This window comes from Oratosquilla oratoria, chromosome 17, assembly GCF_046742065.1.
Source record: "Oratosquilla oratoria isolate Oo_2021 chromosome 17, ASM4674206v1, whole genome shotgun sequence".
Classification (NCBI taxonomy): Eukaryota; Metazoa; Arthropoda; class Malacostraca; order Stomatopoda; family Squillidae; genus Oratosquilla; species Oratosquilla oratoria.
In genome coordinates, this window is record NC_134793.1 from 59,156,032 (window position 1) to 59,183,747 (window position 27,716).

The window sequence follows — 27,716 nt, forward strand, 5'->3', positions numbered from 1 at the left end:
CTGCCTGTGGCCCTGATAACATAAGCAACATCCACCTAAAACACATTGGACCACAAGGTATACACGCACTCACAAACATTGCAAACTACAGCTATTCACACAACACTATACCCGACATCTGGAAGCGTGGTAAAATAATCACCATTCCAAAACCGAACAAAGACCCAACAATCCCAACATCGCACCGCCCAATCACACTTCTCTGCACCCCCTCTAAAGTCATTGAACTCCTAATACTTAAACTTGTCACACCACATATTCCCCTTGCTGACTCACAACACGGTTAGGCCACTGCACTCCACAAACACTCTTCTGATAAACCTCACACAAAGAATTTTAGATGGCATCAATTCAGATAGGCCCCACCACAGAACACTTCTTATTACATTAGACATTAGTAAAGCTTTTGATGCTATCCCCTGCCACATCCTAACAAATAAAATATATAACACAGACATGCAAAATAACACCAAAAGATGGCTGGCCAATTATCTAGCAGGTAGGAATGCTTACGTGTCATATAATGGCCAATCATCGCACATCAGAAACATTAAGAATGGGGTACCACAGGGTTCAGTTCTATCCCCCACACTATTTAATCTATACATGCATGACTTACTTACACCAGACACCTCAGAAATACAAATCTCTTCCTACGCAAATGACATAACAATCACATGCACACATCGTAACACAGACAAAGCTGCAGAAATAATCCAGCCATACCTTGATACACTCAACACATGGTTCATCACAAACAGACTCAAAATAGCTCCAACCAAATCTACAGCATCACTTCTCACCAACTGGACAAAAGAACACAAATACATACCTCATCTCTACATCAACAACACTCTAATACCACACACAAACACACCGAAAATTCTTGGTATAACATACGATACATTCATGTCTTTCAAACAACACATCACAAACATAAAAAACAAATGCACACCTAGACTTAACGCACTTAAGTCAATCACTGGAACAACATTTGGACAAAATGAAGAAACTAATATAACAATATACAAACAATGCATACGCTCAGTGATGAATTACGCGAGTCCTGCATGGGCTCCTAATCTCAGTGAGACACACCACAACACCCTTCAAATCATACAAAACAAAGCCCTAAAAACAATTACAGGCTGCACAAATATAACACCTACAGACCATTTACACCATGAAACAAAAATCCTCAAAGTCAAGGACCACCTCGACATGAGAGGCACACAAACACTTGCCGCAGCCACCACAAACACATCACACCCGCTACACTACATAGCAGAACACCCACACACACCAAGAAACATTAAATCAACACCCAAAAACCTTTATCACGCACAGATACTCTCTTCTCTTCCTCCACAACCACCAAATACCAGCCTCCGGAAACATATTCATAATCATATCACTCACCGCTCCATTAACACACTGAAAGACAACACACTGCTGCATGCCAGACCCCCTGACATCCACCCTTCTGAATCCTCTCTCCCACAAAAGGACAGAGTCCACCTGGCCAGACTGCGGTGCGGCCACCACCCAGCACTTCTAAGCTACCAGAAGAGGCTGGATGACCGCATTGTGAACAGCTGCCCAGGATGTAACACTTCACCCCATACCATACAACACATAATGGAAGACTGCATTATACACAATCATGCACGCAAACAACACAACATACACTCTATAAAGGATTTGTGGGAAAACCCAGTTTCGGCAGTGGCATTCCTTGGGGAGACGGGACTGTTCGGACAGACAGTCTAGGGAACGACAACAACAACTACACATAACAAGCTAATCCCTCTGAAACTACCACATTCACACTTGGCCCATTTTCCCTTGTAAAGTGAAATTATACAGGCACTCCTCCAGCCCTCCGGCACTCTACCCTCTCTCCAGGAAACATTAGATAAACTCACCAGCCAGTCCACCATCACTGTACCTCCTTTTTTTAGACATTCTTCATGGGATCCATCCAGACCAGTACCTTACCTGCTTTCATCATCTTTAACAACTGCTTTCACTTCATCCTTTCTTATTTCTCCTCCATTTTCCTCACTCATTACAGTCATTTTCTTAGCATTTCCCACTGCAACGATCTTTCCTTCCCTATCCTCCTTCACATTTAGCAACCCCCTAAAATATTCTGCCCATCTTCCCCTTACTGCCTTCTCTTCCAGTATCATCTCTCCATCTGCACCTTTTACCTTTTCTTCTCCACTTGATTCGCCTCCTCTTCCTCTCTTAATTTCTTTCCAAAACATCTTTTTATTACTTTCAAAATTTTCTGTCATGCTCTTACCCCATTTCACATCTGCTCTCCTCTTTGCCTCCTTTACCTTTTGCTTTACCTCTCTTTTCTTTTCTCTGTACCTCTCATATGACTCCCTTGTCCTATTTTGTAACCAATCTATGAAAGCTCGCTTCTTCTCTTCTACCTACTTTGTTTCCTCATCCCACCACTCGCTACCCTTCCTTCTATTTCCTCCAGTCCTTCTTGTTCCACACACCATCTTTGCACACTTTGCGACTCCCTCCTTGAACCATCCCCATTCCTCCTCCACTCCTAGCTCTACTCTATCCTTCACTCCCTCCCACTCCTCCTTCAGCTTCTTCTTGCACTCCTTCTCCTTTTCTTTTTCATTTAACCCCTTCCATATGGTGCCGCACACGTAGGCGTCATGAGGAGCAAGTGGATTCGCGATGCTGCCTTATCGGCGTCTTGATTATATTTATTGTAGTCGCCCCTGTGTTTTTACATTCTCCCTAATCTGCTCATAATCCCATTCTCTGTGGTTTTCAAAATTCACAGGTGAAAGAGAAAACGATCGATATAAGCCGCGACTATATTTTATGATGCGAGTATTATTACGACACGTCGTACGGCTGGCATTGGCTGCTGCCCACGAGATTTAAGTCCCGTAGTGAAGTGGTTAAAGAGTTCACTCTAAGCACCTCCCTACCTTTTGTCCCCCTTTCCTCTTTCTCCATCCAACCTTCACTCTCAACTTATCTTCCACCAAAAAATGATCTGATATTCCCCCACCCTCTCCCCTTAGCACATGTCCTTAACTCGTCCTATCATAATCCTATTTACCACTACATAATCCATTAATGCTTTATCTACCACCCTTCCATCCACCACCCTCTACCATGTGTATTTATGCTTGACTTTCTTCCTAAACACTGTATTTGCTATCATCAACTCTCTTTCTAGACACATCTCCACCATCAACTCTCCACTATGATTTTTTCCTGGAACTCCACATTTCCCAACCACTCCATCAATTAGATAATTTCCTACCCTAGCATTAAGGTCTCCTAGTACTATTACATTGACATTTCTTCCTAAATCCTCTATACACTCATTTAAATCTATCCAAAAAGCCCCCTGTGGTGGGGGAAAAGAATACTGCCACCAAGTATTTCCACTTGGATCGTAAGAGGCAAAAAGAAAGGGATGGGGAGTGGGACTAGGCATCCTTCTCCTTGAGCCCCACAGGGGACATTCCTAAATAAAAAAGTAAAGGCATAAGAGGGTCTGGGAGTTTTCGGAACAGCACCCTAAGGTTTGGGTCTTTTAATGTGCGTGGATGTGGTACAGATGAGAGTAAAAGGGAAGAGATAGGTACTATGTTTATGAGAAGAAAGATGGATGTGTTGGCTTTGAGTGAAATTTAAGCTGAAAGGGAAGGGTGAGTGTAAGTGGGAGGTTAACAGGATTGAAGAGAGGGCAAGGGAGGGTAGGGGTGGATATTCTAGTAAGTGAAGAGATAGGTAAATGTGTAGTGGAATGGAAGGAGGTTTCCTCAAGGATAATGTGGATGAAGGTGAAACTGGGAAAGGAGATGTGGGTCTTTGTAAGTGCATATGGGCCTGGCAGTGAGAAGAGTGTAGAAGAAAGGGAGGCCTTTTGGATAGATGTAAATGAGTGCATAGAGGATTTAGGGAGAAATGTCAACGTAATAGTACTGGGAGACCTTAATGCTAGGGTAGGAAATGGTCCAATTGATGGAGTGGTTGGGAAATATGGAGTTCCAGGAAAGAATCGTAGTGGAGAGTTGATAGTGGAAATGTGTCTAGAGAGTTGATGATAGCAAATACAGTGTTTCGGAAGAAAGTCAAGCATAAGTTCACATGGGAGAGGGTGGTGGATGGAAGGGTGGTAGATAGAGCGTTGATGGATTATGTAGTGGTAAATAGGACTATGATAGGGAGAGTTAAGGATGTACATGTGCCAAGGGGAGAGGGTGGGGGAATATCAGATCATTATTTGGTGGAAGGTAAGTTGAGAGTTGAGGATAGATGGAGAAAGAGGAAAGGGACAAAAGGTAGGGAGGTGCTTAGAGTGAACTCTTTAACCCTGGACAGGTAGCGTGGACAAACTCTCCCGCTACAGGTAGCGTGGTGTCATATCTGTTACTTTCACTTTGGGCGCTTATACCCAGTTACCATTATGCCCTTCTTTATTTATTTTATTATATTATAATAATATAAAGACTCTACTTTCTACTGGTGAAGGAGAAAAAAAACGCTGAATATAAAAATAACACTTACATGATTACGAAAAAATTTGTAAGAATAGACATTTGGTCAAATAACAGGCACTGTACACTTTAGAATACCAAATTCCCCTAATAACAAGTGTTTTCTTGAAAGTAGAAGAGTTCCTGAGTTGATTGATGTAAAAACATTGTTGACTGGAGCAAAACTGCAAAATCTGTAAAGAAAAGAAAAAGCGGTTAATTTTTTTATGTACAAAATCACTCAAATTTTTGGTGTGAAAGGAAGGCTATATCTATAGTAGTAATACTTATTAGATCTGGATGAAATTTTCCAGAAGTCATTTACAATAATCCTAGATGATGACAAAACCTTATAAAATGATATTTAGTGACTAAACTAAAAAAAAAAGGCTTAGTTTCAATGTAACCCTTACTGTGTGCAATTTATATAAAAGGCATATTTAGAGTACTAATAATTGATGGATATGCATGAAATTTTGCAAAAGTAATTTATAATGGCCCTAGATGAGGATAAAAAATATTAAAAATTATATTTAGTATAAACTGGTAAAAGAGATGTGGGTCTTTAAGTGCATATGGGCCTGGCAGTGAGAAGAGTGTAGAAGAAAGGGAGGCCTTTTGGATAGATTTAAATGAGTGCATAGAGGGTTTAGGAAGAAATGTCAATGTAATAGTACTGGGAGACCTTAATGCTAGGGTGGGAAATGGTCCAATCGATGGAGTGGTTGGGAAGTGTGGAGTTCCAGGAAAGAATCGTAGTGGAGAGTTGATGGTGGAAATGTGTCTAGAAAGAGAGTTGATGATAGCAAATACAGTGTTTCGGAAGAAAGTCAAGCATAAGTACACATGGGAGAGGGTGGTAGATAGAGCGCTAATGGATTATGTAGTGGTAAATAGGATTATGATAGGAAGAGTTAAGGATGTACATGTGCTAAGGGGAGAGGGTGGGGGAATATCAGATCATTTTTTGGTGGAAGGTAAGCTGAGAGTGGATAGATGGAGAAAGAGGAAAGGGACAAAAGGTAGGGAGGTTCTTAGAGTGAACTCCTTGAATGAAAGGGAAAAGGAGAAGGAGTACGGAAAGAAGCTGAAGGAGGAGTGGGAGGGAGTAAAGGATGGAGTAGAGATGGGTGTGGAGGAGGAATGGGGATGGTTCAAGGAGGGAGTCACAAAGTGTGCAAGGATGGTGTGTGGAACAAGAAGGACAGGGGGAAATAGAAGAAAGGGTAGTGAATGGTGGGATGAGGAAACAAAGAAGGTTGTAGAAAAGAAGCGAGCATTCACAGATTGGTTACAAAAGAGGACGAGGGAGTCGTATGAGAGGTACAAAGAAAAGAAAAGAGAAGTAAAGCAAAAGGTAAAGGTTGCAAAGAGGAGAGCAGATGTGAAATGGGGTAAGAGTATGACAAAATTTTGAAAGTAATAAAAAGATGTTTTGGAAAGAAATTAAGAGAGGAAGAGGAGGCGAATCAAGTAGGGAAGAAAAGGTAAAAGGTGCAGATGGAGAGATGATAATGGAAGAGAAGGCAGTAAGGGGAAGATGGGCAGAATATTTTAGGGAGTTGCTAAATGTGAAGGAGGATAGGGAAGGAAAGATAGCTGCAGTGGGAAATGCGAAGAAAATGAGAGTGATGAGTGAGGAGAATGGAGGAGAAATAAGGAATGATGAGGTGAAGGCAGTTGTTAAGATGATGAAAGCAGGTAAGGCACCTGGTCTGGATGGATGCCATGCAGAATGTCTGAAAAAGGAGGTACAGTGATGGTGGACTGGTTGGTGAGGTTATTTAATGTTTGCTGGAGAGAGGGTAGAGTACCGGAGGACTGGAGGAGTGCCTGTATAGTTCCTCTTTACAAGGGAAAAGGGGACAAGTGTGAATGTAGTAGTTTCAGAGGGATTAGCTTGTTAAGTGTAGTTGGGAAGGCTTATGGGAGGATCTTGATTGAGAGGATTAGGAGAGGAAGAGAGGGAGTAATTGGTGAGGAACAGTGTGGATTTAGGACAGGTAGAGGTTGTGTAGATCAGATCTTTGTGGTAAGACAGATATGTGAGAAAGCTATAGGAAAGGGGAAGGATGTTTTTTTGGCTTTTATGGATCTGGAAAAGGCTTATGATAGGGTAGACAGAAAGGCACTGTGGGAGGTTATGCAGATTTATGGAATAGGAGGAAAGCTTTTGGGAGCTGTCAAGAGTTTTTATGAGAGTAGTAGAGCTTGTGTCAGGATTGGAAATGGAGAGAGTGAGTGGTTTGAGGTAAAGGTGGGACTTCGTCAAGGATGCGTTATGTCGCCCTGGCTGTTCAACTTATACATGGATGGGGTGGTGCGAGAGGTGAATGCAAGGATAGTGGGTCAGTGATTGGAGATGATTAAAGAAAATGGAGAAAAGTGGGAGGTGAGCCAGCTGTTGTTTGCGGACGACACTGCGCTTGTGGCAGGATTAGAGGAGGGATTGAGGAAGTTGGTGGCAGAGTTTGGGAGAGTATGTGGTAGAAGAAAGCTAAAGATAAATGTGGGTAAAAGTAAGGTGATGAGATGTACAAGGGGTGAAAGTGGCAGTAGACTGGAAGTGAACATTAAGGGAGAGCGACTGGAGGAAGTGGATAGTTTTAGATACTTGGGTGCAAGTGTAGCAGGAAAAGGTGGAGGTAGAATGTAGATTAAGAGAAGCGAGTAAATGCCTTGGTGGATTAAAGAGTGTAATGAGGAATAGACATTTAGGAATGGATGCAAAGAGGAGACTGTTTGAAGGAGTGATTGTGCCAACAGCACTGTATGGGGCAGAAACGTGGAACATAAGAGAAGGAGTTTGAATGTGTTTGAGATGAGGTGTCTGAGAAGTATGATGGAGGTTACTAGGCTAGATAGAGTGAGAAATGAGGAGGTGAGGAGGAGAACAGGGGTGAAAAAGGAGCTGGGAGATAGGGTTGATGAAAGAATATTGGGATGGTTTGGACACATGGAAAGAATGAGTGAAGAAAGACTAGTAAAAGAGGTATGGAAGGCAGATGTGGAGGAAGTGAACATGAGGGGACGTCCTAGGATGAGGTGGATGGATGGGGTGAAGGGGGCTTTGGGGAAGAGAGGAAGGAAGGGAGAGGACGGAAGATAGAGGTGAGTGGAGAATGGTTGTATATGGATGATGATGTGATTGCATGAGGAGGAATGGGTGGGGGTGAGGTAGTATGTGTAAGCAAATTTTGACGCAGCCCGAAGGGATTTCTCCCCGTCCTCTCCTTATATGCAAGGGGGGACGGAGAGGGGGTGTCGCCGATTAAATGAAGCGGCCTTGCTGTGGATGTGCTGTGTCTTGCGACACTGCTTCTGACCCAGGGCGGTGGGCAAGGTGCAGGGATGATCCGTCATCCAGGAGGTGCTCAGATGAGAGGGAGGGTGGGAGGGGTGTGGAGTGTATTTAGGGATGAAATGGGTGGGAGTGTTTTTATGCCTTTCCCTTTTTGTCTACCTCTCTTGAAAGGGGGAAAAAGCCTTGGTATGTATGTATGGTAAAAAAAAATCATTCGTGAAACTTACCACGCGCGATGGCACTGGTCACAGATGTAGTTGACATGTGAGTTACATGCAGGTTTATGGCACTTTGCACACCAAAGCTTGGTCCTGGCATTAGAAGAGGAAGGGCAGAGAGGGCATATGCCTCAAAAGTCACTATAGAAGGCTCTTCTTCATCGCTAACGAAAAGGGCCTGCAAATACTCTTCCTCCGTCAGGCTTCTCTTTGCCATGCTAAAATCTGATGATAGAAAAAAATTGAAAATTAGAAATTAGCCTCAAAATCAAATTTACGCTGCCCTCCGATCCAATATGGCGATTGGTATGGGTAACTACACCATTCACTGATATTTTCCGATAAACACAATGAAATTATTTCACTAAGTAATAATGCAGTAATGTAAAATGCAAAACTTTTGCAATTGCGTGACTTACCCGAGTAACGGTAGCGTGGTGTCAGATATGCACCATTTACAACTTTGGAGGGCGATAGCGGGTGAAGGTGGCGGAGCAGAGGTGACACACATGTTGCTTTCACTGAGGCCGGTGAATGACTAACGGTCCCTGAAATACAAGCGAGATCATGCCAGGCGTCTATGCGCAGAAACCAAAAAACGCGTTTTGCACAGCATCCTGGTGCGGATCTGACACAACGCTACCTGTCCAGGGTTAAATGAAAAGGAGGAGTACAAGAAGAAGCTGAAGGAGGAGTGGGAGGGTGTGAAGGATAGAGTAGAGGTAGGTGTGGAGGAGGAATGGAGATGGTTCAAGGAGGGAGTCACAAAGTGTGCAAGGATGGTGTGTGGAACAAGAAGGACAGGAGGAAATAGAAGGAAGGGTAGTGAATGGTGGGATGAGGAAACAAAGAAGGTTGTAGAAGAGAAGAAGCGAGCTTTCACAGATTGGTTACAAAATAGGACGAGGGAGTCATATGAGAGGTACAAAGAAAAGAAAAGAGAAGTAAAGCAAAAGGTAAAGGAGGCAAAGAGGAGAGCAGATGTGAAATGGGGTAAGAGTATGACAGAAAATTTTGAAAGTAATAAAAAGATGTTTTGGAAAGAAATTAAGAGAGGAAGAGGAGGCAAATCAAGTGGAGAAGAAAAGGTAAAAGGTGCAGATGGAGAGATGATAATGGAAGAGAAGGCAGTAAGGGGAAGATGGGCAGAATATTTTAGGGAGATGCTAAATGTGAAGGAGGATAGGGAGGGAAAGATAGCTGCAGTGGGAAATGCTAAGAAAATGAGAATGATGAGTGAGGAAAATGGAGGAGAAATAAGGAATGATGAGGTGAAGGCAGTTGTTAAGATGATGAAAGCAGGTAAGGCACCTGGTCTGGATGGATGCCATGCAGAATGTCTGAAAAAGGAGGTACAGTGATGGTGGACTGGGTGGTGAGGTTACTTAATGTTTGCTGGAGAAAGGGTAGAGTGCTGGAGGACTGGAGGAGTGCCTATATAGTTCCACTTTACAAGGGAAAAGGGGACAAGTGTGAATGTAGTAGTTTCAGAGGGATTAGCTTGTTAAGTGTAGTTGGGAAGGCTTATGGGAGGATCTTGATTGAGAGGATTAGGAGAGGAAGAGAGGGAGTAATTGGTGAGGAACAGTGTGGATTTAGGACCGAGGGGTGATTCTCTGGCGATCACCCCTCTTGTACTTTTAGCCGGAGATGTAGAGAACAATCCTGGGCCCACCACAAAATACACATGCCCAACATGCTCTAAACCCATTACCTCAAGCAGACAGACAAAAGGCTCAGTTCAGTGTAGTGGAGAGTTGATGGTGGAGATGTGTCTAGAAAGAGAATTGATGATAGCAAATACAGTGTTTCGGAAGAAAGTCATGCATAAGTAAACATGGGAGAGGGTGGTGGATGGAAGGGTGGTAGAGTGTTAATGGACTATGTAGTGGTATATAGGAGTAGAATAGGAAGAGTTAAGGATGTACATGTTCTAAGGGGAGAGAATGGGGGATAATGGATCATTTTCTGGTGGAAGGCAAGTTGAAAGCCCCCCCCGAGGCCCAGTACTTTGATGTAGTGGGGGGGCTTCCGTGTAGTAAGGACGGGCTGAGCTGTGCCAGCCAGGTGCAACCATACTGGAGAGGTCAGCCCCTAGCTACCAGACGAAAACTGAGCCAAAAGTCTTTTTGTTGACAACCCTAGCTTGGCTTTGATTATGGACTGGAATATTCGTAGGATTTGTCGCCCTCATCCTATGACAGGTGTTTTAGGATGAGGTTTTTGGGGTAGTGAATAGATAGGGGGTCCCTCACCCTTTTCCTTTGTGAATTCCCCTATCCCTATCCTTCATATTTGCTACCCTACTCTCCTTTTTCACCATCTTTTTCTAATACTTGTTAAGGAAGGTTCTGGTATCTTTGTGCCTTCCAAGCTACATGTCTGAACCCAGTCAAGTGGGGATGTATACCGCGAGGTCACTACTGCCTGCGAGGGCCGAAAGCCCAACGACTGGGGAATGCATGTTTGTGAGGTAGGCACTAGGCTGCTGACTTCCTTTCTCCCTATCCAGTACACATGCAGTGACTACGCCGGACCCATCCTAAATGGGACAAAACAAGAGAGGACAAACCCCGGGTTGACAAAGTCTCTAGCTCACCTCAAAGGCCCTGCATGTGTAAATAGTCGTTTCTGGAACTTCTCGACTCTGCAGAGACTTTTCTTTTATTGCGTGTGGCAACAGGCAACTGCAGTATCTTCCTTCTATGCATTGCTCTTTCTCTCTTAATATATGGTGTGGCCTCATAAATATACACGATGATGGCAGCTGTTGAAACTGAATGTTCTAAACCTCCACCACTACCTGATCCTCCTCCTAAACCCCCCGAACCCTCTCCTAATATTGCCAATCCTAATGTTGACAATATTGACTCAACAAAAATAAAACCCCCAGTTGACGACTCCGGCTTGAAAAAGGGCTTCGGTAAAATCACTCAATCAAATACTGCCCCTAATAGTCATAGAATCTTAAATTTATAATATGTCTCTTGATAAGAGTTATACAGACTTGTATGAAAAGTTCCATAAATTTGGACAAATTAAAGAGATCAGAGTTAAACTAACTGACAACTTTAAAGCTTGGCTAGTGTGGATCTCATTTCTTTCTAATCAGGATGCAGCTGCTGCCTGCTTGGATTATGATAATTGTAATGAGAATGAATCTTCAGCCCAACTCGTTGCTAGAGTGCCACCTAACCTGGATATCTTTTATCCAGAAATCCCGGTAGAGGAAAGGAAGGAAAGTGTGCAGAGACCTCCCAATCCAGCTAAGTGGCTCATTATCACTCTTGCAAAAGAACGTGCTAACTTGTTCGAGTTTAGAAGATTCTTGAAGAGTCATCTTGGCTCTGGTAATTTGAATAACTCCCAGGTATCACGATTTGGAAGAAATTCCTTCTTAATTCATGTAAAATCTTATGAACAAGCTGCCATGGTACTTAACTTGAAACAGAAATCGGACATTAAGGAAGTTAAACCCCACTACACCTTTAGTTATGCCAAAGGGGTAATTTTTAAGAAAGATCTGTATGACGTTGATGAAGAAGAGATTTTAGAAATGTGCCCAACTAATGTTTGGAAGAGTGCTAAAATCCCTCGTTCTTCTATGATTATCCTAAGTTTTTGTGGTGAAGATCTACCTCATTATGTAGAGATAGAAAAAGAGATTGTTTATGTGAAGCAGTTTAAGCCCCATCCCCTTCAGTGCTTCAACTGCTATGGTTTTGGCCATCCTTCCCACAGATGCGCAAGGGACAAAGTGTGTTTGATATGTGCTCAGCCTGAACATGGGGATTGTTCCCGCCCAACAGTTTGTATAAATTGTAAAGAAGAGCATGATGCTAGAAATAAGAACTGTGTAATTTATAAGAAGGAACAGGAAATACTACTAAAAGCTCATGCAGAACATATAAGTGTAGGACATGCTAAAAGACTATTAATTCCAAAAGATACAGTGATGTTGTTAAAACAAATAGTAAAGTGGATCAGCCAACTGTAGAAGGCAATAGAAATAAAATTGCCAATATGAGTTCTTCTGTTAACACTGAACCCAAGCCTCAGTGTAAAACTGTTACTATGAAACCTAATAGTCTTTCTTCTTCTCAAGTAGGAATTTCTAGTACTTCTGAAGCCTCCTGTGTGGAGGTTTCCTCACCCCTTGTTGAAGGGGTGTCCCCTGCCCCATCTGGAGGGGCACCTAAGGTTTCTATTGTAGAAACCTCACAGGCTTCTTCTAATGAAGCCTCCTCTCAGGCAATCTCTCTTCCAGACTTGGGGGACTCCCCAGTAGAGGGATTGCTGACTAGTGTGCCTCACTCGGTAGAGGTGCACAGAAGCAATGAGGATCAAGGAAATGTTGAACCCAAGCCTCAGCGTGAAAGAGTCACTACTAGACCTAATCGTTCTTCTCCACAAGTTGGAAATTGTAGTACTCGTCAACCCTCCTCTGCGGAGGTTCTCCCATCCCCAGTTGAGGGAATGTCTCCTACCCCATCTAGAGGGGCACCTAAAGTTCTCATTGCTGGGACCCCACAGGGTTCCTCTAATAAAGCCTCCTCTCAATCAGTCAAACTTCCAAACTCAGGGGGGGCTCCCCAATAAAGGGATCACGGACTGATGTGCCTCACTCAGTTGAGGCGCACAGAAGCGAAGCTATGGAGTCTGAAGCTGTGCACAGTAAAAGACTCCACAGTCCGTCCTCATCTCCATCTTCTTCCCCAAATCGTGATAAGCAATCTTAAGAAAGAAACTAATAACCCGGACTCTACATCGTCGGTCGGACCATTGTCAGAGAGGAGGATGCCACCCGCAAAAGCAAAGAAATTAGAAAAGAACCCACCTTGTAAATGCTCTCTCTCCCAGACTTCTCTTACCAGACCAGTAGACCCAAAAAAGAAAAAGAAAACAGTATAATGTCCATAATTCAATGGAATATTCAAGGTTTTAATTCTCATCGAGAGCAGGTTGGGATTCTCTTTAAAGAACATGATATGTCTGTTTTTTGTCTGCAAGAAACTACGCTTGGCAATTTATCCCCTAATGTTGGACTTAATTGTAAATTTTACAGATCTCCTCCTATGATTTGGGGCTGTGCCCATGGAGGTACTGGTATCATTGTTAAGAAATGTGTAAACCACAGAAGTGTCCACCTACATTCAGTGTTGCAGGCTTGTGCAGTACAAATCTTTACCACTAAATGGATCACTATATGTTCTTTGTATTTGGAACCTGAACTGGAAGATCGACTCGTAGATATATATAACCACCCCTGTCATTTTGAGTTAAATGACGTACAATCTTTGGTTGACCAGCTCCCTGAGCCTTTTATTCTAATGGGTGACTTTAATGCCAAGCATCCTCTATGGGGTGAATGAAGGTGTGACCCCTGGGGCAATATAATTGAAGAATTTATTGATAACGATGTCATTTTGATGAATGACTGTTCTAAAACTAGGTTTGATGTCTTTCACAACTCAAGTTCTGCTGTAGACCTAACTATTTGTTCATCATCCTTAAGTGAAGGATAGAACTAGGAGGGGAGGAGTGGGGATGGTTCAAGGAGGGAGTCATAAGGTGTACAAAAATGGTATATGAAACAAGGAGGCTGGGAGGAAATAAGAAGGGTAGTGAGTGGTGGAATGAGAAAGCAAAGAAGGGTGTAGAAGAGAAGAAGTGAGCTTTCATAGATTGGTTACAAAATAGGACAAGGTAGTCATATGAGAGGTACAAAGAAAAAAGAAGAGAAATAAAGCATAAGATAAAGGAGGCAAAGAGGAGAGCAGATGTGAAATAGGGTAAGAGTATGACAAAAAAAATTGAAAGTTATAAAAAGATGTTTTGGAAAGAAATTAAAAGAGGAGGAGGCAAATCAAGTAGAGAAGAAAAGGTAAAAGGTGCAGATGGAAAGATGATAATGGAAGAGAAGGTAAGAGGAAGATGGGCAGAGTATTTTAGGGGGTTGCTAAATGTGAAGGAGGATAGGGAGGGAAAGGTAGTTGCAGTGGGAAGTGCTAAGAAAATGACAGTGATGAGTGAGGAAAATGGAGGAGAAATAAGGGAAGAAGTAGTGAAGGCAGTTGTTAAGATGATGAGAGCAGGTAAAGCACCTGGGATGGATGTCATGCAGAATGTCTGAAAAAAGGAGGTAGAGTGATGGTGGACTGGCAGATGAGATTAATGTTTAATGTTTAATAGGTAAATGAAAATACCAGATCCAGATGAATGGTCCTGACACACTGGTCTTTTGCAGTGTAGGCAGTAGTTCTTGGTCTTCCTGTCAGACTTCCGGTCACACAAGGCACATCGCTTTCTCATAGAAGAGGTATTCGCTTGCTGATGGGGCATGTTCAAGCCAAAGACCGTTCTGATGGTCATCAAAGTACTTTTGTGCATCCCCTTGAAGTTCATCCTCTCCTCTGCCCATGGCCGTATCATCTCTTCTGCCAGCTCAATCAGATACTTCCGGCGTGATGAAAGTTCTGCCTGTCCATCACGTTTCCTCATTTCATTGCAGGTGATATAGGAGTTGACACCGGCGGCGTTGACCAGTCCGTGCATTATGCACAAAGGCCACCGTTTGGTTTTTCGGCTGCACGTATATCGGGCACACATTTGATCAAACGCGTCAACCCCTCCTTTTGTGTTGTTATGATACAAGATGATTTCTGGCTTCCCACAGTCATCCATAACAGGTTGTTGGTGCATTGAGGAGATCAACTGCACAATTTTTTTCTTCTTCTTGTCAGGTAAGTGTGACACAAGTGCCATGGTTGTGTCAAAGAGGAAAGCCGTGCACCCTTTTTTGATGACCGTCTTGTCTGTCATCAGAGCTGGTACTTGTGGCTTCTTGTCCCTCAGTGTGCCTACATATGTGAGCCCATAATTTTTCAAAAGATCTTGTACAAGGGGGATACATGAGAACCAGTTGTCCCCTGTAACATTCCTGTTTGTGTGTTTGTAGTCCTCTACCAGAAGTGTCGTGACATGATGCCCCAAGTTCTTACCGGTGGGTGGCTGCGTTTGTTTGCCCAGGTAGGGAATAGCATTCAGCACGTACTTTGAGTCACTGTCACATACCATCATTATCTTCATTCCATATCTTGCAGGCTTACTTGGTATGTACATGAGGAAACTGCATCTACCTCTGAACCCAAGAAGCTGTTCATCAATTGTCATGTTTGTGCCAGGTGTATAACCAGACCTGCATTTTTTAATAAACAAATCCCAGACCTCCCTGACTGTGGCAAACTTGTCGGTCTTCTTTCTCTCTGCCCTGGTAGTCGTGTCATCAAACCGAAGGCAACGTAGTAGAAAGCAAAATCGACGCTCCGACATTGCTGCCCGATACAGCGCAGGGCCATGAATTTGACTGAACATCTCTTGCGTGTTCACGTCGTTGTTCCCCTTGACGCCAGAAAAGATCAGGCATCCAATTAGTGCCTGTATTTCAGGGATAGTTGCTTTATCTACTGTTGAAGATTTATGGGCATACTTTTTGGCTTCCAACTCAATGTACATGTTTGTGTACTTGTGTATTAGGCATATGATATCAAATGTAAAGTATTCAAAACAGTTAATTGGTGTTGGCTGAAAACTGTGATGTCACATCTTATGATGATATGAGAATAGTGTGAGAAGAAACATACTATCAACAGAACAGAAAAGATAAATGTATTATATGTGATACAAAATGTGTGATACAAATTAAATTTGAACTAAAAGAGGGGAAGGATGAAATAAATTACAGCTGTATGTGTGGGAATAGAGTGACTGAGGTGCCCTAAAATGTGGCGAGATGTCACATTTTATGATATGAGAATAGTGTGATCTTGTGAGAAGAAACATATTAACAGAACAGAAAATATTAAGCATTAATATGTGATACAAAATATGTGATACAAATTAAATTTGAACAAAAGAGGGAAGGATAAATCCATCAAATAAAATGTGGCGGAATGTCATGCTTTATGATAATATGAGTATAGTGTGACCATTATATGAAAAGAAACTCACATTACCAGAACAGAAATTAAACATTGTGATAAAAGTTAATGTAATCAAAAGAGGGAAAATGGAATAAATTAAATAAATAAATTAAATAAATTAAATAAATAAATTAAATCAAACTCGGATGTATGTTTTTCTGTTGATAAAAAAGAAGAAATTATTATTTACCCATAAGTATAAATGATAAAACATTTATATGACATGAACAAACCTCAGGTAAAGTGGGGTCAGACGGGCTCAAAAGCTCTATAAAGCTTATATAGAGCAAGATTCAGGAATGACCCTATCACCCCATTAAACTACTCCACTGATCAAGAAGGTATATGGGAGTACATATCTGTATGTAATATATTAGTATATTAAAATTAAAAAAAAAAAAAGTATGGGGTCTGTCTGACCCCACTTTACCTGTTAAGGGTTAAGCAAACAACTAAGGTGTTTGAGATGAAATATCTGATAAGTATGGTAGGGGTTACAAAGTTGGATAGAGTGAGAAATGAGGTGGGGTGGAAAGGAGATGGCAAATAGGGCTGATGAAAAACTTGAAGGTGTGACCAAGGATGAGATAGAAGGAAAGGGGCTTTGAGCAAGAGAGAAATGCCTGTTGAGCAAGAAAGGGCATAGGTAGGAGATAGGCATGAGTGGAGAAAGGCTCTGTATAGATGATGCTGTGATGTAAGGAAGGGAAGGGTGGGGAATTGATGGGGGCAATAGGGAGTGGTTATGGGGGAACATGTTGACACAGCTTGAAGGAATTTCTCCCTTTCTTTTCTATTTTCCACATGAGAGGAAGGAGAGGCATAGTTGCCAATTAAGTGAAGTGGCCTTGCTGTGGATGTACTGTGTTTTGCTGCATTGCTTCTGACCCAGGGCAGTGGGCAGGATACAAGGATGACCCTTCATCCATGAGGAGCTGTAATGAGAGGAAGGAAAGGGTGGTGAATGGGAGTTGGTACATGCCTTTGACTTTGCTACCTCCCTTTGAAAGGGTGGGGGAAAACGTTGGTAGATAGTAATTTGAGATGACTGGTGATCAAGGAGGAGCCAAGAAAAGAGGGAAGGAGGGATGGTGAATGGGAGTGGAATATGTAGGGATGAAATGGGTGGAAGTGGATTTATACTTTTAACTTTGGCTACCTCCCTTGTAAGAGGGGAAAACCTTTAGTATATATATGTAGAAATAGTCATTATTAATATAATTGATTGCTTTGGATTTTACATCTCAAAACTTGCCCCTTACAGAGGTGTGTAGCATGGAATTCAGTGAACCATTCCTTTAGTTCAACTCCCCAGTGGCAGGGTTCAAAATGCCATCATCTCAACCTCTGTCAGAAGTAGCAATGCCCAAACCCACTTGGCCTGGTTCTACTATCATATAAACTCTTGACTGCCCTTAACAGCCTTTCCCCAATCCCATATGTTTACACTACCTTCCACAGTGCTTTCCTGTCTGACCATAAAGGCCAAAAAATATCCTGACCTTTTACCAAAGACTTCACATGTATCTACCTTACTACATAGATACATATACCAATGACTTTTTCCCCCTTACAAGAGAGGTAGCTACTCCCACCCATTTCATCCCCACATACTCTACTCCCATTCACCCCCCCCCCCTCTATTCTTGGCTCCTCCTGGATGACAGATCATCCCTGCATCTTGCCCACTGCCTTGGGACAGAAGCATTGCAGCAAGACACAGCACATCCACAGTAAGGTCATTTCATTTAATTGGCAACCCCTCCATCCCCTCATGTAGAAAAGAGAAGGGGAGAAATCCCTTCGGGCCACATCAAAAACCCCCGTCCCCATCCACTCTGCCTTACTACAAAAAATGTATCCACTTATCCTCCACCTTTCCTAAAACCACATGGCTCTTTCCCAGTAATTCCCTTTGTTCCCCCACCCTCCCACATACTTTTCAAACTACACTTACCAGATTGATTCCCCTAAAACTATGATATTCATGTTTACCCCATTTTCATTTGTAGTACTTTTGGAAGTATATTAAGATTGATAACTCACATTTCTTAGCAGCTGGCAACACTCCTCAGCCCTTCTCACAGATCTCCCCGGGAGGAAGTTTTGGGATGGTATAAGCATGTTTGTGTGGACTGTTTTTATGTCCTCAGCCTGTATTGTAGTAGGAAGAAGGAAACCTTTGCCAATTGTCAACTCTCCTGACATGAAAAGGGGGAGGAAATGCAGTAGAAATAAAAGCTTGTGGGGCTGGAGATACAGGTGAGGGTGTTGATGGGTTTTAAATATGGACAGTGGGAGATGCCTATGGTGTCCATCTTATGAGACAACCTTGTCATTGGTCATTTATAAAACTAATGGCATTGATAGTTCTCAAAGTGCTGAGAATGGTAGCCAGTGGATTGGACTGCTTCTATGTAATGATAAAAAGTTATTGCTTGTAGGTCTAGATGAATAGTTGATAAGAGCAATAAAGGCTAGTACTTAATACCTTTTTAATTTATTTCTTATTTGTTTTATTTATTGTTTATTTTATTATTATTATTATTTATTTTTATTTAAGAGAGGAAGAGAGAAGGAGTTTGAATGTGTTTGAGATGAGGCGTCTGAGAAGTATTATGGGGGTTACTAGGCTAGATAGTGAGAAATGAGGAGGTGAGGAAGAGAACAGGGGTGGAAAGGTAGTTGGGAGATAGGGTTGATGAAAGAGTATTAGGATGGTTTGGACACATGGAAAGAATGAGTGAAGAAAAACTAGTAAAGGAGGTATGGAAGGCAGATGTGGAGGGAGTGAACATGAAGGGACGTCCTAGGATGGGGTGAAGGGGGCTTTGGGAAAGAGGGGAATGTCTGTTGAGGAAGGACGGGAGAGGACAAAAGACAGGGGTGAATGGAGAATGGTTGTATATGGATGATGTTGTGATGCATGAGGTGGAATGGGGTCTGAGGTAGTATGTGTGAGCAAATTTTGACGCAGCCCAAAGGGATTTCTCCCCGTCTTCTCCTTTATGCATGGGGGGGTCACCGATTTAATGAAGCGGCCTTGCTGTGGATGTGCTGTGTCTTGCTGCTTCTGACCCAGGGCAGTGGACAAGGTGCTAGGATGACCCGTCATCCAGGAGGTGCTAAGATGAGAGGGAGGGTGGAGGGGTGTGGAGTGTATTCAGGGATGGAATGAGTGGGAATGATTTTATGCCTTTTCCTTTTTGGCTACCTCCCTTCTAAGAGGGAAAAAGACTTGGTATATGTATGTTTATTTATTTTATTTTGTTTATTTATTATCATTATTATTATTTATTTTTATTTATTTATTTATTTATTTATTTATTTATTTATATGTTTATTTATTATTATTATTATTATTATTTTTTTTTTTTTTCAGAGAATCCCTTGAGAAGAGAGGGTTTAATGAAATTGTCTGCCCAAAGTTGATATCGGGAGCATCAGAAGGTGGTGCAAATGTTTTTGGCCTCTCCTACTTTGAAAGAAAAGCCTTTCTAGCACAAAGTCCACAATTGTACAAGCAGATGGCAATTGCCAGTGACTTCGGTAAGCCAAGAGAAGAAGGCATTGAGCCCCTCAATTCAATGACACTTGGTCAGACAAATAATAATGTAATAGGTACTTTGGCGTGCAATCTACCAAGTCATTTACACTTAATTGTACAGTTTACCTGCACTTTTACACTTGTGTGCAGCTTATCTCCATTTTTACACATTAGCGTGCTGTCAGTCTGCATTGCTTCTGACCCAGGGCAGTGGGCAGGATACAGGGATGACCCTTCATCCATGAGGAACCATGCTGAGAGGGAGGAAAGGGTGGTGGATGGAAATGGGTACACAACTTTGACTTGATTACCTCCCTTTGGTAGATATTGTTATTGTTAATATTACTGATTGATTGGATTTTGCGTCATGAAACCCCCTATCAAAGGCTAGGGCAGTGCCCCTTACAGAGAACTATGTAGCATGGAATTTAATGGAACCTAACCAAATCTAACTCGACCCAACCCAATCTAACCTAACTTAACCTAGCCCAGCCTAATATAACCCAACTTGGGCACCCTAACCAAACCACCACCTAATGTAGCCTGACTTAGCCTAGACCAATCTAACCTCACCTAATATTGATTGATCAGGAACACTCAGAATAATCAAGAGCACAAATTATATTATAAAAGGTCATTTCACAGTGAGACTGTATTGCTACTGTGGTAGACCACACACTAGCATTGCTACTGCGGTAGACCACACACTAATTGTCATTTGGATGGGGTAGTGCGAGAGGTAAATGCAAGGGTAGTGGGTCAGGGATTGGAGATGGTTAAAGAAAATGGAGAAAAGTGGGAGGTGAGCCAGCTGTTGTTTGCTGACGACACTGCGCTTGTGGCAGGATCGAAGGAGGGATTGAGGAAGTTGGGAGAGTGTGTGATAGAAGAAAGCTGAAGATAAATGTGGGTAAAAGTAAGGTGATGAGATGTACAAGGGGTGAAAGTGACAGTAATCTGGAAGTGAGCATTAAGGGAGAGCAACTGGAGGAAGTGGATTGTTTCAGATACTTGGGTGCAAATGTGGCAGGAAAAGGTGGAGTAAAGGTGGAGGTAGAATGTAGATTGAGAGAAGCGAGTAAATGCCTTTGTGGATTAAAAAGTGTAATGAGGAATAGAAATTTGGGAATGAATGCGAAGAGGAGACTGTATGAAGGAGTGATTGTGCCAACAGCACTGTATGGAGCAGAAACATGGAACATAAGAGAGTAAGAGAGAAGGAGTTTGAATGTGTTTGAGATGAAGTGTCTGAGAAGTATGATGGGGGTTACTAGGCTAGATAGAGTGAGAAATGTGGAGGTGAGGAGAACAGGTGGAAAGGGAGTTGGGAGATAGGGTGGATGAAAGAGTATTAGGATGGTTTGGACACATGGAAAGAATGAGTGAAGAAAGACTAGTAAAGGAGGTATGGAAGGCAGATGTGGAGGGAGTGAACATGAGGGGACGTCCTAGGATGAGATGGATGGATGGGGTGAAGGGGGCTTTGGGGTAGAGGGGAATGTCTGTTGAGGAAGGACAGGAGAGGACAGAAGACAGGGGTGAATGGAGAATGGTTGTATATGGAAGATGTTGTGATGCATGAGGTGTGAGCAAAATTTTGACGCAGCCCGAAGGGATTTCTCCCCGTCCTCTCCTTTATATGGGGGGACGGAGAGGGGGGTCGCCGATTTAATGAAGCGGCCTTGCTGTGGATGTGCTGTGTCTTGCGACACTGCTTGTGACCCAGGGCAGTGGACAGGGTGCAGGGATGACCTGTCATCTAGGAGGTGCTAAGATGGGAGGGAGGGTGGAGGGGTGTGGAGTGTTTTCAGGGATGGAATGGGTGGGAATGATTTTATGCCTTTTCCTTTTTGGCTACCTCCCTTGTAAGGGGGAAAAAGCCTTGGTATATGTATGTATGTCATTTGAAGTAGATATGTTTTTGTGTCTAATGGTAGACTAGTCATTGTAGCTTATTCTATCTATATACCAAGGGCTTCTTCCCCTTTATAAGGGAGGTAACCAAATCAAGGGCATGCACACACTCCCATCCACCACCCTTGTTTCCTCTCTCATCGTAGCTCTTTATAGATAAAGGGTCATATCTGTTTCCTGCCCACTGTCCAGGTCAGAAGGAGATGCAGCAAGGCCCCTTCACTTAATCAGTAACCCCCCTCCATTCCTTCATGCAGAAAATAAAGAAGAGAGAAGGGTCTCTTCAGGCTTTGTCAAAATATCCACAAACAACCACTTCTCCCCCAGCCCTTGCCTTCTCCCTTCCTTGCTCGATGTAGAAAAGAGAGAAGACCAGAGATAGGGGAATCCCATTGGCTGCATCAAAGTATCATCCATACACAGCCATTCTCCACTCACCCCTATCCCCTGTTTTATCCCTTCCTTGCTCAACAGACCTTCCTTCCTCACTCAAAGCCCTTTTAACCCTTCCATCCATCTTATCCTCAGTTGTCCCCTCATGTTCATTCCATCCACATCTGTTGGGGACATATGCCAGAGAGCATGTTGCTTCATTCATAAGCAGTCGAAGAGGAAGGACGTGTCAACAGCTGCTCCGAGTTTCACTACGATTAGCACTCTGAACGAGCGCTTTATTGCCACACTAGGAAAAACACCTTGTTATTTCAGAGAGAAACCATATGTTTTCATGGGACTGGCAGGGTTTGTACACTCCTCCCTTGATTTACGAACTAGTTACGTTCTTGAAAAACCGTTCATATATCGAATATACTTAAATTGAGCACTTTTTTCCCATATAAACCCATTATATTATGCGAGATAGGTTCTTACAAACAAATTTCATGTCTCTATAAAGTCATCACAACATTAAGGGACCGTGGGAAGTCTTATAGGTGAACGTGTCATAAAAGTTGTTCAATTTCTTTGGTAAACTTATGTATACTTACTCTATTGGAAAGAATATTATTGCATACTAAATTGTTTTAGTAACATGTATATATTACGTGTAGTTAATTTTTTTTTTTTTTTTTTTTTTTTTTTTTTTTTTTTTTTTTTTTTTTTTTTTTTTTTTTTTTTTTTTTTTTTTTTTTTTTTTTTTTTTTTTTTTTCTGTGATGGTATCTGTGATCATTGAAGTATCCATAGGCATAGGTAATCATCCTACTATGTAGGAAATGAAAGATTAGAGTCTTGGGAACATACATATACCAAGGCTTTTTCCCCCTTACAAGGGGGGGTAGCCAAAAAGAAAAAGGCATAAAATCATTCCCATCCATTCCATCCCTGAAAACACTCCACACCCCTCCACCCTCCCTCTTATATTAGCACCTCCTGAATGACGGGCCATCCCCGCACCCTGGCCACTGCCCTTGGGAACAACTTCACTAAATTAGATTTTTTCCTACTCTCTATTTTTTTTTTTTTTTTTTTTTTTTTTTTTTTTTTTTTAATAGTAGGAAGCTCGCTGGCGAAGGTCGAGGGGATGGCGGTTCGAATCCTGCCAGCAGCGAAGTTGAACCAAGGGCATGGTTCATTAAATTCCACGCTACAAAGCCCTCTGTGAGGGGCACCGTCCTAGCCTTCCAATAGGGGGGAGTTTGTGACGTTAAACCATATCATCATCAATTTTGAATAGTAGAAAATTCAGTGAAAATCTGCTATGATAAACGAAACAAAAAAATTAGTAACAGTTTCCTTTATTTTTTTTTTTTTTTTTTTGCCAAATTAAAGAATTACTATTTCTCTTTACAAATTCGAAAGAAAAAATAAAATGGGACAAAAAGAAAGAGATATGGCTATTTAAATATAAAAAACATAAACTTTTCAGGAGAGGCATTTAAAGTTTAAAGGAGAGCACTGGCATTTAAAATCCTCCGGGCGCATACTCACTCATGACATTGTCTATTTGTTTACGTTTGCAACTTAAAACTAAACTGGCTATTGAAAATTTGACTTTATTTCAATATACATGTTTTTTCATGCATTGGGGTTGCCAGATGTCGCCAATAATTTATCTATTTTATTTTATATACAAGAAAAGAAATGGAAATTAGCTGTAATATTTGGTCGAAGTGTTACAACCATCATAGAGAATCTTTTGAATGCTTACCTGTTGGTAGAATAAAAGATGATACGATTGCGTGCGTGACTGGTAGGCTGACAGATACGCGATAGAGCGACTTCCTTTCTCCTTTAGCTTTGAAGAGATACCGAGATCCTTGTGGTGATTGATGATATAGTGTTGGGCAAGTTGCCAGATATCTCCATGAATATTATAGTAAACAAAACAGAATTGGCTATCAAAATTTTGACTTTATTTCAATATACAGAATGTTTTTTCATGCAATGGGGTTGCCAGAGGTCGCCAAAATTTTATCTTTTTTGTTTTATATATAAGAAAAGAAATGGAATTGAGCTGTAATATTTGGTCGAAGTGTTACCACCATCATAGAGAATCTTTTGAAATGTTTACCTAAAATTCGTTATTTTTCCAGAATTTTTCGTGTGTTCACACCCCACAGTCCCTTAAATATGCATAATCTTGAATACTGTTCTCTGCTAATTACATACAGACACATACATATACCAAGGCTTTTTCCCCCTTACTAGGGAGGTAGCCAAAAAGGAAAAGGCATAAAATCATTCCCACCCATTCCATCCCTGAAAACACTCCACACCCCTCCACCCTCCCTCCCATCTTAGCACCTCCTGGGTCAGAAGCAGTGTCGCAAGACACAGCACATCCACAGCAAGGCCGCTTCATTAAATTGGCGACTCCCCCTCTCCGTCCCCCCATATAAAGGATAGGACGGGGAGAAATCCCTTCAGGCTGCGTCAAAATTTTTGCTCACACACACTACCTCACCCCATATCCCCCTGTCCATTCCACCTCATTCATCACAACATCTTCCATATACAACCATTCTCCATTCACTCCTGTCTTCTGTCCTCTCCCGTCCTTCCTCAACAGACATTCCCCTCTTCCCCAAAGCCCCCTTCACCCCATCCATCCATCTCATCCTAGGACGTCCCCTCATGTTCACTCCCTCCACATCTGCCTTCCATACCTCCTTTACTAGTCTTTCTTCACTCATTCTTTCCATGTGTCCAAACCATCCTAATACTCTTTCATCCACCCTATCTCCCAGCTCCCTTTCCACCCTTGTTCTCCTCCTCACTTCCTCATTTCTCACTCTAGTAACCCCCATCATACTTCTCAGACACTTCATCTCAAACACATTCAACCTCCTTCTCTCTTACTCTCTTATGTTCCATGTTTCTGCTCCATACAGTGCTGTTGGCACAATCACTCCTTCATACAGTCTCCTCTTCGCATCCATTCTCAAATTTCTATTCCTCATTACACTTTTTAATCCACCAAGGCATTTACTCTCTTCTCTCAATCTACATTCTACCTCCACCTTTACTCCACCTTTTCCTGCCACATTTGTACCCAAGTATCTAAAACTATGCACTTCCTCCAGTTGCTCTCCCTTAATGCTCACTTCCAGATTACTGCCACTTTCACCCCTTGTACATCTCATCACCTTACTTTTACCCACATTTATCTTCAGCTTTCTTCTATCACACACTCTCCCAACTTCCTCAATCCCTCCTTTCATCCTGCCACAAGCGCAGTGTCGTCCGCAAACAACAGCTGGCTCACCTCCTAAAGTAGATAATAACACTTAGGAGGCACAATGTCACTTGAAATAAAGCTAATAATCCACGATTAACAGAGAACAAGTGAGTAGACTGAGCAGTACACAGTGTTGTTTTGAAAACAATAACAAACTGGGCGGTTGGTTCTTTCTCAGTACGTACGTATCTATTTTCATTTTATTATATTCATATATGATGTAAAATAATTTTCTTCTTTAATATCTATGATTTAAAAATACAGTAATTTTTTTCAACTGGATTTTATTTGTATGGCGAATTTTTAGTTCATATTTTCATTTGTGGTACAAAAATTTTTTGTTCGTTATAGCGAAAATTCGTATATGAAGTGTTCTTAAATCGAGGGAGGAGTGTATCCGGTCCAGTTCTTGGGTAAAAGTTTAGCACAATATGGAAAGCAATAAAGAAGTAAGAATCAATGAACCAACAAAGAGAGAACTGGATGAATCCAGGATAGAGTCCCTGTGGGTAGTACATACATATACCAAGGCTTTTTCCCCCTTACAAGGGAGGTAGCCAAAAAGGAAAAGGCATAATATTGTTCCCACCCATTCCATCCCTGAATACACTCCACACCCCTCCACCCTCCCTCTTATCTTAGGACCTCCTGGATGACGGGTCATCCCTGCACCTTGTCCACTGCCCTAGGTCAGAAGCAGTGTTGCAAGACACAGCACATCCACAGCAAGGCCGCTTCATTAAATCGGTGACTCCCCCCTCTCCGTCACCCCATGCATAAAAGGAGAAGACAGGGAGAAATCCCTTCAGACTGCATCAAATTTTGCTCACACATACTACCTCACCCCCCATCCCCCCACCCATTCCCCCTCTTGCATCACAACATCATCCATATACAACCATTCTCCATCCACCCCTATCTTCTGTCCTCTCCCGTCCTTCCTCAACAGACATTCCCCTCTTCCCCAAAGCCCCCTTCACCCCATCCATCCACCTCATCCTAGGACGTCCCCTCATGTTCACTTCCTCCACATCTGCCTTCCATACCTCTTTTACTAGTCTTTCTTCACTTATTCTTTCCATGTGTCCAAACCATCCCAATACTCTTTCATCAACCCTATCTTCCAACTCCCTTTCCACCCCTGTTCTCCTCCTCACCTCCTCATTTCTCACTCTATCTAGCCTAGTAACCCCCATCATACTTCTCAGACACTTCATCTCAAACACATTCAACCTCCTTCTCTCTTGCTCTCTTATGTTCCATGTTTCTGCTCCATACAGTGCTGTTGGCACAATCACTCCTTCATACAGTCTCCTCTTCGCATCCATTCCCAAATTTCTATTCCTCATTACACTTTTTAATCCACAAAGGCATTTACTCGCTTCTCTCAATCTACATTCTACCTCCACCTTTACTCCACCTTTTCCTGCCACATTTGTACCCAAGTATCTAAAACTATGCACTTCCTCCAGTTGCTCTCCCTTAATGCTCACTTCCAGATTACTGCCACTTTCACCCCTTGTACATCTCATCACCTTACTTTTACCCACATTTATCTTCAGCTTTCTTCTATCACACACTCTCCCAACTTCCTCAATCCCTCCTTTCATCCTGCCACAAGCGCAGTGTCGTCCGCAAACAACAGCTGGCTCACCTCCTAAAGTAGATAATAACACTTAGGAGGCACAATGTCACTTGAAATAAAGCTAATAATCCACGATTAACAGAGAACAAGTGAGTAGACTGAGCAGTACACGGTGTTGTTTTGAAAACAATAACAAACTGGGCGGTTGGTTCTTTCTCAGTACGTACGTATCTATTTTCATTTTATTATATTCATATATGATGTAAAATAATTTTTTTCTTTAATATCTATGATTTAAAAATACAGTAATTTTTTTCAACTGGATTTTATTTGTATGGCGAATTTTTAGTTCATATTTTGATTTTTGGTACAAAAAATTTTTGTTTGTCATAGCGAAAATTCATATATGGAGTGTTCTTAAATTTAGGGAGGAGTGTATCCGGTCCAGTTCTTGGGTAAAAGTTTAGCACAATATGGAAAGCAATAAAGAAGTAAGAATCAATGAACCAACAAAGAGAGAACTAGATGAATCCAGGATAGAGTCCCCGTGGGTAGTACATACATATACCAAGGCTTTTTCCCCCTTACAAGGGAGGTAGCCAAAAAGGAAAAGGCATAAAATCGTTCCCACCCATTCCATCCCTGAATACACTCCACACCCCTCCACCCTCCCTCTTATCTTAGGACCTCCTGGATGACGGGTCATCCCTGCACCTTGTCCACTGCCCTAGGTCAGAAGCAGTGTTGCAAGACACAGCACATCCACAGCAAGGCCGCTTCATTAAATCGGTGACTCCCCCCTCTCCGTCACCCCATGCATAAAAGGAGAAGACAGGGAGAAATCCCTTCAGACTGCATCAAATTTTGCTCACACATACTACCTCACCCCCCATCCCCCCACCCATTCCCCCTCATGCATCACAACATCATCCATATACAACCATTCTCCATCCACC

At 42.2% G+C, this 27,716-nt stretch overlaps 1 protein-coding gene across 2 annotated transcripts in view; it reads left to right on the top strand.

Moving 5' to 3' along the window:
* Positions 1–27,716, top strand: part of AspRS (aspartyl-tRNA synthetase) — a 114,577-nt gene that overhangs the window by 38,655 nt on the left and 48,206 nt on the right. For both annotated transcript variants that reach the window (XM_076201019.1, XM_076201020.1), the window contains exon 7: positions 19,419–19,585. In XM_076201019.1, coding sequence (XP_076057134.1) covers positions 19,419–19,585 — 167 coding nt within the window. The remainder of the gene's footprint in view (positions 1–19,418; positions 19,586–27,716) is intronic.